The 13,718-nt window shown below is 42.1% G+C and overlaps 1 protein-coding gene and 1 pseudogene across 5 annotated transcripts in view; one reads left to right on the forward strand and one right to left on the reverse strand.

The window, feature by feature from the left end:
* Window positions 1-13,718, forward strand: part of heatr5a (HEAT repeat containing 5a) — a 170,015-nt gene that overhangs the window by 143,434 nt on the left and 12,863 nt on the right. For 4 of the 5 annotated variants that reach the window (XM_078562846.1, XM_078562845.1, XM_078562847.1 and 1 more), the window contains one exon: window positions 13,308-13,532. In XM_078562846.1, the coding sequence (XP_078418972.1) occupies window positions 13,308-13,532 (225 nt within the window). The remainder of the gene's footprint in view (window positions 1-13,307; window positions 13,533-13,718) is intronic. The other variant, XM_078562848.1, reaches the window with a different exon arrangement.
* Window positions 539-1,008, reverse strand: LOC144693230 (dolichyl-diphosphooligosaccharide--protein glycosyltransferase subunit DAD1 pseudogene; annotated as a pseudogene).

The following is a 13,718-nucleotide window of genomic DNA, read 5'->3' on the forward strand; positions in this document are numbered from 1 at the left end:
CGGGCAGGCCAGGAGCCCCAGCGGGCTTCTGAAAAAACATGAAACCTCATCCATCGGCGGGATGAGGTTTCATGTCTGTTTTTAAAAAGTTTAATAAAGTTTTTGTGATATTTATTAACATGTCCCATCTTGTGAGACATTGTCACATGAGGGGGACATGTTAATAATTTTTTTATTTTTCTATTTTTAAAGTTTCAAACAGTCAGCGCTCTCCCTGAGGCAGCACTTAGTCTCAGGGAGATGTGCGCTTTTTCGTGCGCATGCGCGAAAGAGCGCACTCTGACAGTTGAGGAATCCCTCCCCCCCTGCACAGGAAGCGCATAGTGTTTCCCAACGGGCGGCCCGCCCACTTAAAATGGCAGCGGAGCCCATTTCAGCGGTGGTGATCGGCTGCCCGCCTGCCGCCGAGCCGGTGGGGCCCACCCACCCATCAAGGGCAAAATTCTGCCCCAAGTCTTCATTCAGTTAGTCGGCTACACTCCATTTGCCAAGGCTGCACTAAAGAACCCTGAATTTATTTATTTATTTGTAAAAGATGTTTTTTTTTTATATGTATATATGGAACAAAACAAAATGTGTAAACAAAGTTCAAACAGATCCATTGCAGCGGCAATACGAGCTTCGGTTCCTCTCATTATTTCTGCTGCATGACAATGTGTACACTCAACCTATGAAGTTGATCACCACTAGATGAAGAATGGTGCTGGCAAAGACGAAGTCTGCAAATGCTCGCTCAGGTGAGATGCCAATGAAATCTCCTTTATTCTGAGGGTTGATCTGTATCCGCAAGCAAACTACCAGCACGAAGGCCCCCACACAGGCGATGAATCCAGACAGGAAGGAGTTGAAGGGGAAAGTACCGACCAGCACGCAGTAAAGGAACTGAGCTACTCCGCTCAGCGCCATGTACAGCAGGTACGAGTCCAGCAGTTTCAGCCGGAGCGGATTCCCCGCCGCGTTCTCCTGAGAGAAGCGGCTGAGCACCGACAACACCGACCCGTGCATCATTACAGATTCAACCAGTTAGCTAATTAACTACTCAGCTTCTACAACTGAGAGTGAGTTTACCCTGTCGAAACTGCAAGAAATAAAGGACTTAACCTGCTTACACAGTACTTTCCAGTGACTGCTAATTACAGACTAGATTAGATTTTTAAGAGGAAAATTTAAGAACAAAATTAGCACTTAAAACTCCCCTCTCGCCAAACTCCAAGCCTTCACTCTGTTAGTCGGGTGCACTCCGTTTGCCCTGGGGTGTTAAAGATTAAAGGTGGGGGGGTGCCCAGGTTGTTTTACTGTGAAGAAAGTGCAAGGTGTTCATGCTTATAAACAGTGCCCAAAACATCTGTGCTGACAGTGGATGGACTGTTAGTCACCAAATCCCTGGAAGGTGTTAGGAATGTCAGATTTTGTAAATGGCTATACTCCAACTGCCTATTTAGCTTCAAGACAGAATGAAGTTGGGAGTTTAAAGAACAGCTAATTAACATTTCTATCTTGATACAAGGCCTATTCCTTTGCCATGGAAAAGGGCTTTGAGAGAGGGAGACTATAAAGGAAGCCATTATAAGATAGGCTTCCAGGGTGTTTTCTTAAAATATCATTGAACCTTACAGACAGGGTCAGTCTGCAAGGACCTGAGAGAGAGAGAACAGAGAGATGATTCGCCACTCAATAATGTCAGTGGGAGCTCACGTTCAGATGGAGAATTTAAGAGAGAGACCGGAAGATTCACCCAGCTTTAGCTAAAAAGAAGAATCTTCAATTTGCCCCTCACTGTGAAAGCTAGTTCAGGAATTAGAAGTTATCTGGCTGAGAAAGGAAAATAAAGGGCCCTCAGGAGATAAGGATTACTTTGGACTGGTTTTGGGAGAACAGTGTCTTGTAAAGGGACAGAATAAAGTAGAGCCGGGGAAGGAGATATTTGGTTGTTTTAAATGTTAAATGGGAGATCTTTCCTGTAGCTTAGAGTATAAGTTGCCTGTTGAAATACTGTTTAGTCATGTTGCTTTAGTTATGTGTTACAGTAAAAGCCTTAAAACTTGAAATCTTATTGTACAGATCCTTATTAAATGAATCACTGGGAATTTGAATTTACTGTTAAGGGCATTGTAACAACGGACACAGGCCAAATATCTACCTTCTATGCTCTAACCATTTTATGATCCAGTTAGAAGGTTTACATTTCACATTGTATCCACCTATAGCCTACCTAATAACCATGGCTGCAACTTTGATTGCATTTCACTATAATCAGTATATCTCCACTATGTTGTATCTTCTATTCTTAAGGATGGTGAAGTCTGTTTCATAAATCTCCTGGAACTGACATCTGCAACATTTTGTGATCAAGAAACAGGATTTTTGTGGACTGGGTGAGATCAATAAACAGTATCTATCCCCTTGACTATAGTGTCTCCTTTCACAGCCACATTCCTCTTTGCACTTCACCATGGTGCCATGTTCAGTCCACTCTTCCACCTTGCAGTCCTTTTCCTCATCCATACAGGTAGCAAGCACCTCGTACCTGTTGGACAAAGGGGCTGAAGCTCCTCCATCACTACATTTCGGTCTCCATATGTGCCTTATCTGCAATCGCACCCTCCTATCCCTGACCCTTGACAACTCTAAAGTTCTGTCTAACCTAAGGGCTGTGACTGCCTCATAGAACAAAGTAACTTTCCCCCTTCCTGAGGCATTGCAGTGTCTGCAGCTCAACTCCAGCTCAATGACTTTGAGCCAAAGCTCCTCAAGCTGCAGACACCTACTGCAGACTTGTTTGCCCTGGATCACACTGGCACCCAGGAGCTCCCACATTCTGCAGTGGCTTGTCACCTATCGTGTCTTGATTAATAAACTTTACTACTGCTAGTAAACCTTGTTACTCTCATGAAACCTTACAGTCACTTAGAAATTGTAGGATAAATGAGAAAAATGCTCACCAACCAATGACTTACGTGTTTCCCTGTGACGTCATACTTTGATTTCTCGCCAAATGTGGTTGGTCCACCGCTTTGGTGCAAGAGATTTAATTTTTCTTTTAATTTAATTCTAAATTGCTAACATTGACAGTTATCTTTGGCCCCAGATGTTTACAGCTCTTGAGGGGAAAAATGGTGACTATATTTACCAAAGGCACTACAAATATTCTAACAAGAATAATTTCTACTCCCATGTAAGGCCCCATAAACCATAATATTTACATAATGGTCATGTGTTCATGAATGTGGCAAAAGTAACACAAGTGTAATGTCTAAATTATATTTCTGAACAACTTGACAGGTGGGAATTTTTTTGTCTGTATAATGTGTAAGGTATTTTGAGTGCCTTAACTTTCTCTGTTCATTTAATCACTTTAAAGTTGTAATTACTTACTAAATAAATTTAGCTTTGGTTAAGTTACCAAAAAGATAAAACTGAGATTGTTTGCAAATACCTAAGTCGCATAGCATAAGATGTACTGGAGGCTTTGTTTGGAATAAGTTATTTTAAACTTAATTCAAATTCTAAAAGTAAAGGCTATGTCTTGTACTAATAATCAATTTAGATTTATTTGCCTTGGAATTTATTGATCCCTAATTTATTTTGCTCTTGAATCATCTACATAACCCAGAAAAACAAGCACCCATTTAACCCTCTGTACCATGAATGATGTTGAGGACCGAACACAGCAAAATAATGTGTTTGATGTACAGCTAGAAGTGAATTTACAATATTTGCCTTTTATGTTAAGGGGTAAGGAAATGATTAAATCACAAGTAAAATGATAACTTGGTTTATGAACTCGTAGGGCTAGATTTTGTGGTCAGTGGTGAACGAACACCACTCACTTTTTGTTATATTGTGGGCTTTCCCACTGTAATTTGCCACTATTAGAGAGGTAAAACGGTGCTGTCTCCTTAACGAATCAGATTGAACAGTTCTTAGTAAACCACAAGCTCAGGATTTTGTTTCTGGCTTGGGTGTACGGAGATGGCAGAATTCCTGGCTCCCCGAGCCGGCCTCTAAAAGCATCTGCCTGAACATCTGATTTTTGGTCTGCAGGCGCGGGCTGGTGTAGGAGTTGGGGCAGGCAACGCCGAAAGTAGTGAGTAGTCAGGCAGGCCCAGTGTGTGTTGAACAACACAGGCAGAGGTAAAAAGTGGGCCTTCAGCAAGGCCCATTTGAGAGGTAGGTCATCAATGGTGAAGTCCCTGTGCCTTGGAGGAGACGTCATTGCCTTGTCAGATCAATGTTCAAGCTGTAAATGTTGTCCAACTGTTAGTTGACCCTGGAATGGATGGCCCATCATGGGCTTTCGCTATGGGAGAATTGTCATGTTGCTGCCTAATCAAAATGTACTCTACTAAACCACTGAAAACTTGAAGTGGATTCACAGGACACAGCCATGGAGATGGCATCGTCTTGCCACCACTACCTCGTACAGTTATTATGCAGTCATGCAGTTAGCTGCCAAGACTCAGCAGGTGGATGAATGATGAATATTGCCATGCTCATTATCCCATCCACTTGCCCTCGTGCCACCCATATATCAGGATGCACCCACACTGTTGACCCTTGACCAGGCCCCTCACAGCCGCACACTGTAATGGTGTAACAGTATGACTAAGATGGAGCAAACCAGTAGGTCACGGAACACAGCATGCTACCTTGGAGTCACAGCCACATGGCACCAAACATTTGCGCAGAGCCCTTTTCTCCACTGAAACTGATATAGTGAAAATGTTTAGTGCATGTAAGCACACAAACGTGAACAAGAACATTGCAATCTGAATCATTACAACCCTTTGCACTTCAAGTTTTTAATCATAGAATGTCACACAGAGAAGACTCGGAAGGGATGAGCCCAGCTGCTCCATGGTTTTCTGACCAGGACCTTCAAGTTTTGGTGGAGGAGGTCCTTAAGAGGAGACTAGTCCTCTACTTTGCTGGCCGCCATAATCCCCCTGCAGTGACCATGAAGGCCTGGATTCAAACTTCAGCTGTAGTGAGTGCAGCAGGACACCATCAGCACTTATGGATTCAGTGCAGGAAAAGGTTCAGTGATTTGTGTTTTGGCAAGGTAAGTAGCTTTGTTCATCCACACAGCTCCAAGGGAAGGGTCATATATGCATGGCTGCAGCTAAGATGCAACAAAAGACAGATGCCTCTCCTTCAGCATTGAGGCTTGTATGTGTAAACATGTAGGTGCTCACAGAACACATATGAATGAGCATTGTGATGCACAGTCACAGTGAAGAGAAATATCTCTCCATGCAATACATGGCAGGCTAATGTAAATTCATGTTGTCATTGCGGAACAAAAGGGCGAAGAACGCCACAGGAATGGCCCAGACTGGGGTGGGTCAGCCTGGCTGAGACTCATCCGACCCATGCAACAGATGGCCCTGGATATCGCCAGAATGCCTGAACAGCTGTCGGTTGGTGATGGTGAATCACTGTTAGCAGGTGATCAAGGCAGTGTTGAAATCACCTTGGCATATGATGGTCATGTTGGGGATCTTGTTGTCACTTCATTGAGCACAAGAGGACGTTGGCATGAGAGATTTGTGTCATTAGGACAGCATGAGCAGAGTTAAAGCAATGGTGTGCATCTGACTTTTCCCAATGACCTAAATAACTCCTTTGCTGTCTCACACAGGTCCCAACCCTGCACCTTCATACGCCCGGTCAGATCGTCTCACGGGCATCAAGAGTAGGAACAGATGTCTGAGGAAGCAGCATCACATCATACTAGCCCATGCACCACCAACTCAGAAGTACTTTGGGGGGATGTAGCACATTTAGAGTTGGTAGCACAAGATGAAGAGCACCACACAGTGCAGGAGGAGGTGTCAGAGTCAAAGACAGTCCCACTCTGAGGAGGGAGGAAAGTCATCTTGATGTTCCAGTGAGCATGCACTTGGACCCTCAGCAGTCACCTTTTGGGGCACAGCTTTTAGGTAATCGGCATCAGAAGTGTAGAAATCTGGCAGAGTTCCCTGAGGCAGTGGGAGCCCTTGGACTGTGAATGGAGGAGTCCATCACTGTCATGAGCTCCTCATTGCCCTGGGGGTTCATCTGTCTGAGCCCTGACCATGAGAGATTGGCCAATCTCATGGAGAAACACAAGCAGCAGCACTCGGGAGTGGATGTAAGAGCAACGTCTCAACCATGAAAGGGTACAAGCCTCCCTCAGTAGCCTTGATCAGTCCGCTCAGAGTATAAGCACTGACGTTCATGGAATATGTGAGGAACTGCATACTCCTAATGGGTCAGCTGCATTGTTGGCACAGTGGTTGCTGGAATGGATGATTGCTGTGCACCAGCAGCCAGCCCCATCAACCCCACCTGAAGGCCAACCCAGGGCTATGCAGGTCACTAAGGGTGAAAATACCAAGAGCTCCTCAGCACATTCATCTCTTTCATCTCCCCAACCTCTTGTCAGAGCCCTCATCTGCACATGTGCCAGTGACCACAGTTGCCCATGCAGAAATGCTGAAGCTGCAGTCTGAAGGAGGTCCCCAATAAGTGCCTGCATGACAAGACAGGTTACCGCACTCCTCTTTGCTGTTCAGACAGAGAAGTGAGCAGCCTACCTCCACCTCCTCCGAGGCAACCCAGTGGGCACCTCATAGGATTGTGCGAGAGCGATGGGTGCCATTTTGCCTACAGCACTAATGGGTTTGCCATGGTTACACTTTTCACATTGTATATAGCACTTTTGAGCACTACTTGAATATATTTACTGTCGCTTGTACATGACTTGGTGTGTGTTTGTACACTAGAGCGCTCAAAAAGAATGGTAACATTATGAAGACTGTTCTCACCAGTAATAATGAGGTCCATCTCAACATGCAGTCAGCAGGATAAAGGCTGTTGGCTGATTTCAGATGCTTCAGGGGGCTTCTTCCTTCTCTGCTGTATCACATAAGATTCTAGTATTCAAAGGCTCGAGCATTGAGATGCTCCTTGTATCTTTCACTGTCAATCCAAGCTTGACTTTAAGGGAGGATCAATGATTAGACTCCATCAACAGAAGCTGGGCAGCAGGTGTATCTCGAGCATGTGTGCTGGGTGCAAGGCATTCGTCTACATTGCAGAGTTATACATTGGCCGAGGTGTAGGCATCACAGCTTGAGAGACCGTGTATCATGCAGGTAATATTAGATGTCTGCTGTACCCACTACTTTAGCTGTGCTTGCATTCCAGGTGTCACAGGATGTGCTTTGTGCAGCAAGCAGAGGCATATAGAAGCCAGGAATGTTGCATGTGGTGCAAGCTGGACCATTATCCAGAATGGATGGTGTACAAGTTCTTTCATAGAGCTTTGTTGCACAGCCATGGGCAGCTCATGCGTGAGATATCTTATCTACATGTATGCTAAGACGTACAATCTGACATTGTGTCACTCTCAGCATTGTGGGCATGGTTTGATTATAGACAATTTGGCAGCATTGGCCCCTCATTTACAGTCATTGGTGTTCATGTGAGAGGGGGCCAGGTTATGAATGACTTATTACCATGTTGCAATATGATGGGGCCCATGGTTATGATGGTGAGGGTTTTAGCCACATGAATGTGACTTAGTCAAACTCGTTAATGTTTATTGCTTCCCTTGTGGGAGATGGGCAGTCCCTTGAGTAATCATGGAGTCAACATATAAGATTTTTTAGGTGGAAGTATGTCACCAGGAACTGGCTGATGGCAATTGTGATACCGCTTGACCTTATGAGAACCTGTTTTGCACATGGACCTGTATGGTGAGGATCCTGTCCTACACAGTCAGCCCTGGCTACATGGCCGTGCCTCACAGCTGCTCTGCCATTTTTTATTCGCAGTCGCATGCAATTTATTCAACGATGTGGTAAATAAGAAAAAAATCAAATGTAGCAGTCTATACAGTGATCCAAAGTTCATATAAGTAATTATCAATAAATTGCATGATTTACATGTTTCTTGGTAGGTTTTTTTCTTTTTACTGTTCGTCCATTTTTCAAGGTGTAAAGAGGCAAAACCAAGGGATAAAATCAGCCACGTAGTCTTTTTAAAGAATCCTTCGATAGTCGTACCAAAAAAACAAAATAAAAAGCAAAATGTCCAGCATTAAACTGAAAAAAATGCCCCCACAATATTCTACGTCCGCAACTGCCAGTTTGTGCAATAGTCTCTCATTTTACCTGTACAAATTATTAATACTTTGAAAGTTCTGCTCAAACCTTTGTATAGAAGTAGAAAAATATTAAGGGAAGTAGGGGCTACACGAGGTATCGTAACCCTTTGCTGTCAAAAAAAATGGATGTATACTGTAGCACAGGCTGCTTTTTCTCTTCTATGAAATGCTTCGCGTTAATGAACAAATACTCACAAGATTCTTTGAAGTTAGAAAATAAAAATACGAATTCAACTCTCCTTTTAAAAAATGTTGGCATGGGTTTTCTGCAATTAAAACAACAACAGGAAATCAAGAAAAAAAGGGACTGGCTGTTCACCATTGGTGGCCTCCACATGTTCATCTGTTTCGGGATCTTCCAAATGGACAGGGGCTTCCTCCTCATCTTCCTGCTCCCCAGTGGGTCAATATAGAAGTTCTTAAGGGATAGCCCATGTCCTCTCGAAGCGAACCATGGATCTGTGTTGGTGACTGAAATAGTTGTGGGAGTTGGGTACTCCTTTGTATGAAGGAGGCATGGCAGCTGCCAGGGAACCTTGCACACAAATGAAAGAAGAACTTGTGATAACAAACAAGCTGTACATTGATTTAGTTGAAAACTTCATGTTGATTTGGGGCCGTTATGGCTACATGGGTGCAATCAATGATACCCTGTACCTGAGGGAAGCCTGCTCAATGGGCAAAGACCATGGCTCTCTGCGTCCGTGACACTGAATCTGTAGGGAAATTAATGTGATTCCCCACACAACAAATAGGCCATTAGTTACAACCTTAATGCAGCTGTGTGCTGCTGACTGGGATATACCAGACAGGTCTCCTGATGATCCCTGGAAAGATCCTGAGGCATAGAAGTTAAGAACGATGGTTATTTTCACAGCCACTGACAGGGCACGGGGGTTGATGGACCATGGCTTGAGTTGCTGCAGGACCATACGACATATGTCTGTCACCACCTCATAACTTAGCCTCAGTCACCTACAACTCTGTCCGTCATATTGAGGTCAGATGTCCTAGGTTTGTACACCCCTCAGGGCAGTACCTGGTTGCCCTGACTGTCGCTTTCCTTCCTGGTGCGTGGGAAGCAGCCTCTTCCTCCTTATCCTCTGGCCGCTCATGGTGACTGGCTTCAATGGCCTCAGTGTGCAAGGGTGCCATGCTCATCTTCTGTGTTCCTTTGCTCAAAACACTATCTGCCCTTCTCTAGCACAAAGTTCTTCCTGGCATCTGGATGCATGAGTCAAGCCGGAGCAACAATAATTGCCCTGTGAGACTAGGAGCCCCACCCTCCTCCTTCCTTGGGTTAAGGGAAGACAGTTAGAATTTTGTTTTGTGCCACTTCTGGGGCTTTGAATAAAATTTTAAAGCAAATTTCACAGGGGTACCCTACCTCTCCAAAGAGATTCCTGGTTATCCAAGGAAATATGTTAAGTTCATACTTGCTTCTTACCAGGTCTACTTTACACACTTGAGATCCATACTCCTAGACTACCAAAATCAGACTAGAGAGGAGACAGCTGCTTACTTAAATGGCCAGCTGCCTCCGTAAAATGGGCAAACGCCCAAACAAAAATGGGAAGTGCCATACTGAGGGGCAGGACTAATGATTTTCAGGCAGTTACACTATTTTCGCCACAACGGAGAGGTTTTCTGTCGTGAAAATCTGGGTCAGAAGGAGATGTAAAATATTGAATTAAATGTCTAGAGGGAAAGAAAGATGAAATTAGGACAGATGACATAGAAGAAGTAAAACTGCACCGTTTATTTTAATTTTTACAATCTCTAATAAGTAAAATCTGAAGGAATGAAATTCCAGACTTATAAAGGTAAATTTTACCAAAGAGCTTGTAGCAGTAATTAAGACTTAGCACAGTGTTAGGAATTTATTTGCACTTAAATGAACAAGCCTAATTTTTTTCTCGTGTTTTAAGTAGGTATCAATCATTGAAGTACTGCAAATTAATGCGTTCTATGTATTTTGAATACCAATACTCTTGGTGAGATACTGTTATAGCAAAGCTTGTGGAGGAACAGGAAAATTCAAAACAACTTCCTGATTTGCACCTTTAACTGCACATGTGCAGTTGCCAAAAGTTGCTGTCCAATTTACTCCTTAATAATGATGAGTTGCCTCATCATTATTTCCAATGCAAAATCTGAAACTAACAGTTCCATTTGCCATTGCATATTTCCACAGTATCAAAATATTAAGTGAATTTAACTTAATCTGGCAATTCAGCAATGATCAGCTATTATGTTTAGTATATGTTTGGCCCCATTATCTTTTTGTAGTTTAAGCAACAAAATAACAGGCAGCAATTGCACCCTATTTGTTCAAGTCTGTTTGTTGAATGGTATTAAAAATATACAACTTGTTTGCTCAAGTAGCAGTCTGCTTCCTGCCTCTGGAGTACATTCTCAGCAAACTGCCAGTTCATTGCCTGTCATCCGCTGTTAAACATAGCAAATGCATTGCATTTTCAGTTATTTTATACTTTAAGCTATTCCAGTCATGGTTGAGCTCCTCCCTAAAAAGATTGAACAATTATGTTTAGGTTTCTTTTCGATCCTTTCATATTTGAAAAAAGTCTACTTGAAAACAGGAATCTATAATAAGTTTCCTTCAGCCTTTAGCTTACCAGAATTGAAAGCATCGCTAGAGGCCTTCTGACCCTTAACAACGTTTATTTAAACTATATAAATAACACTTCTTTAAAATAAGTAAGCATTAAATGCATTTATTATTTTTTTAAAAACTCTCCTTTAATGTTTGTTAAAAACAATCTTTACTTGATTGTCCTTGGTTATCAAGAGCTTTCCAAGTTCAATAATGTGGTCACATTTCAAGACTTGGTCAGCAAAACATTAATGAAGTTAACTTGAGTGTCAGGCTTGCAACATTTTTTTTCTTGCATGGTTCGTTTTGCTTCCACTATAAACAAAAATAATTAATCTGTCCAAGATTGCGTTGCAAATTAATTTTGCATCTTATTGTTGAATAGGCCATATTTAGTGATCATGGGGCACTTCCAAATATTGTTATGGACCGTGATGGGAGGGATGCACAGTCAATTCTAGTCCCACTTCTCCACAGGTCGTGACAAAAGTTTAAATGCTTAACTCACCCATAAAACTGGCTAGGTCTTTACCTTTGATGCTGTTATTTCCAGCATTAAAAAAACTCTAAACAGGCTTGTTTCATTAAACACAAATAAATAATTGCAAAATACTGCGGATGCTGGAAATCTGAAATGAAAACAGAAAATGCTGGAAAACCTAGCGGGTCCAGCAGCACCTGTGGGGAGAGAAACAGAGTTAACGTTTCGAGTCCGTATGACCCCTCTTTTCCTGCGGCTACAAGCCATGATGGAAGTCAAAGAGCTTCAAGAATATTTTATGTATAAATTAATAAATACATATCCACTTCTCTGGACAATCCCTGCAAATATTAACATACAGTGCTCCCCACCTCTGAATGAATAGAAACATTCTTCTGGTGCTCTGTAAATTATACCTTCAAAAAACTGTTAACTGCCCAAAACAAAATTGGTCAGAACATAAAAACAGAAAATGCTGAAGAAACTCAGCAGGTCTGACAGCATCTGTGGAGAGAGAAACAGAGTTCACATTTCAAATCTGTATGACCCTTTTTCAGAGCTAAAGAGAAGCAGAAATTGATACTATTTAAGTTGGGTGGAGCAGGTGAAGCTGAATAGAAAGCCAACGATAGGTGGGGGCTAAGGAGAGATTGACAAAGATGTCTTGGACATCTTCGCTTGCAGCTTCATTTTGCAGATTTCCAGCATCCGCAGTATTTTGCTTTGATTAGAACATGTTTTGTTGACATTCATCAACAAAAATTTGTTTTAGCTAGTCAACAATTAGAGAAATTCAGAAACCTGATGACCACGTGAACCCCATAGATTCCTATTAGAAAACTGGTTGAGCAGCAAGAAGTTGATGTGTAATTGCACTCCATGTTGTTCGATGGTCTTATGGGAAAATACAATTATGAACTCAATCAATTATTGGAAAATACAATTATAGACTCAATGTGAAGTGGAACCTACTATTTAAGAACTTCATAAGCTGCTTTGTTAAAGAGGACATTGGTTCACAAATGTAACCTTGTATATGGAGGTCCTGAGCTTTCCTTGTTACTGACCGCTTGGCTCGGAGATTGTACTTCGCACTTTGAGTCAGAAATTTGAATTTGAGCCCCGCTTGGAGAACTTCAGCCTATAATCTAGGCTAACACTCTATTGCAGCACTGAGATTAGTATTGCATTGCCAGAGGTTTGCCATCTTTTGAAAGAGAAATTAAACAGAGGCACTAAGTATCTGTTCAATTGATGCAAAAGATCACATGGCAGCATTCAAAGAGCAATAGAGAAACTCTTTACCTCCTGGCCAGCATTTATCCTTTTGCCAACACCACCAAAACAGATTAATTGGTCATTATATTGATTTTGTTTATATTGTAAGTGGAATCTTCCTATACTGTTTTAAAATTAGGGGCCGCCTTTATAAGACAGTGATGATAAATTTTTCCTCTGAGGGTTGTGTGATTTTTGAACTCTGCCTCGGAAGGCGATGGAAGCAGGGTCACTGAATATTTTTAAGGCAGAAGTAGACAATCTTGTTAGGTAAGAGGGTCAAAGATTATCAGGGGTAGACGGGAATGTGGAACTCAAAACACAAACCAATCAGCCATGAGCTTATTGAATGGCAGAGCAGGCTCGAGATGCCAAATTGCCTACTTCTGCTCTTATTTCGTATGATCGTATAATTTGCTGCCATATCTGCCTGTGTAGCAGTGACCACATTTCAGAAGTAATTACTTTTTTCCCCGAGGTGACTGGTAATTAATCATTTCCAAAATAGTTTCGAAAATCTAAGGAACTACTCCAGGTTATGCACATGTACCTTCTTAGAGTAAGAACATCATCGGTAGAAACCTGGGGCAGGGCCCCACTATTTGTTCTTTGAGCCAAATCTTACAGGGAAATGGGAGTAAAGAAGAAACTTATGAGGAAGTATGGTCCTCAAAAAAGTATGCAAGCAATATAATCTTTTTGAACGTTTATTATAAATTTGATTTTATACTAATTTTTCCAATTCAGTGAAAATGCTCCAATATTTTGTTTTTTTTTAACAGGGAGCGTTTCCATTCTTCCTACTGTGCTTTACCTTATCACAGGAGTCCTTAAAGAAACTGCAGTAAAGAAGCTTGATGGTTGTATATCTTTAACAGTTGGTGCAGCACTGCAGGCATTGAAGGCCGTTGTCTCCTCTCCCATGGCTCGAGCTGAGAAAAGCCATGCTGCATGGACCAGGCTTCTCCGCAGTGCTCTTGCAACAATTTTGGAATTTTGGAATCCAGGTAACAGAATTTTGAACTCCTCTATATAAACTATACATTACATAGCCTACAAAAATGACCAATTACTCAGGGGGAAAAAACTTGCTAATAATTATCAGCAACAAGAAATTGCATGTATATAGTGTCTTTAATGTATAAAAATGTCCCAAAATGTTTCAGAGGAATACAAGAACTTGCATTTACATA

The sequence above is a fragment of the Cetorhinus maximus genome, chromosome 18 (genome assembly GCF_964194155.1).
Source record: "Cetorhinus maximus chromosome 18, sCetMax3.hap1.1, whole genome shotgun sequence".
Lineage (NCBI taxonomy): Eukaryota > Metazoa > Chordata > Chondrichthyes > Lamniformes > Cetorhinidae > Cetorhinus > Cetorhinus maximus.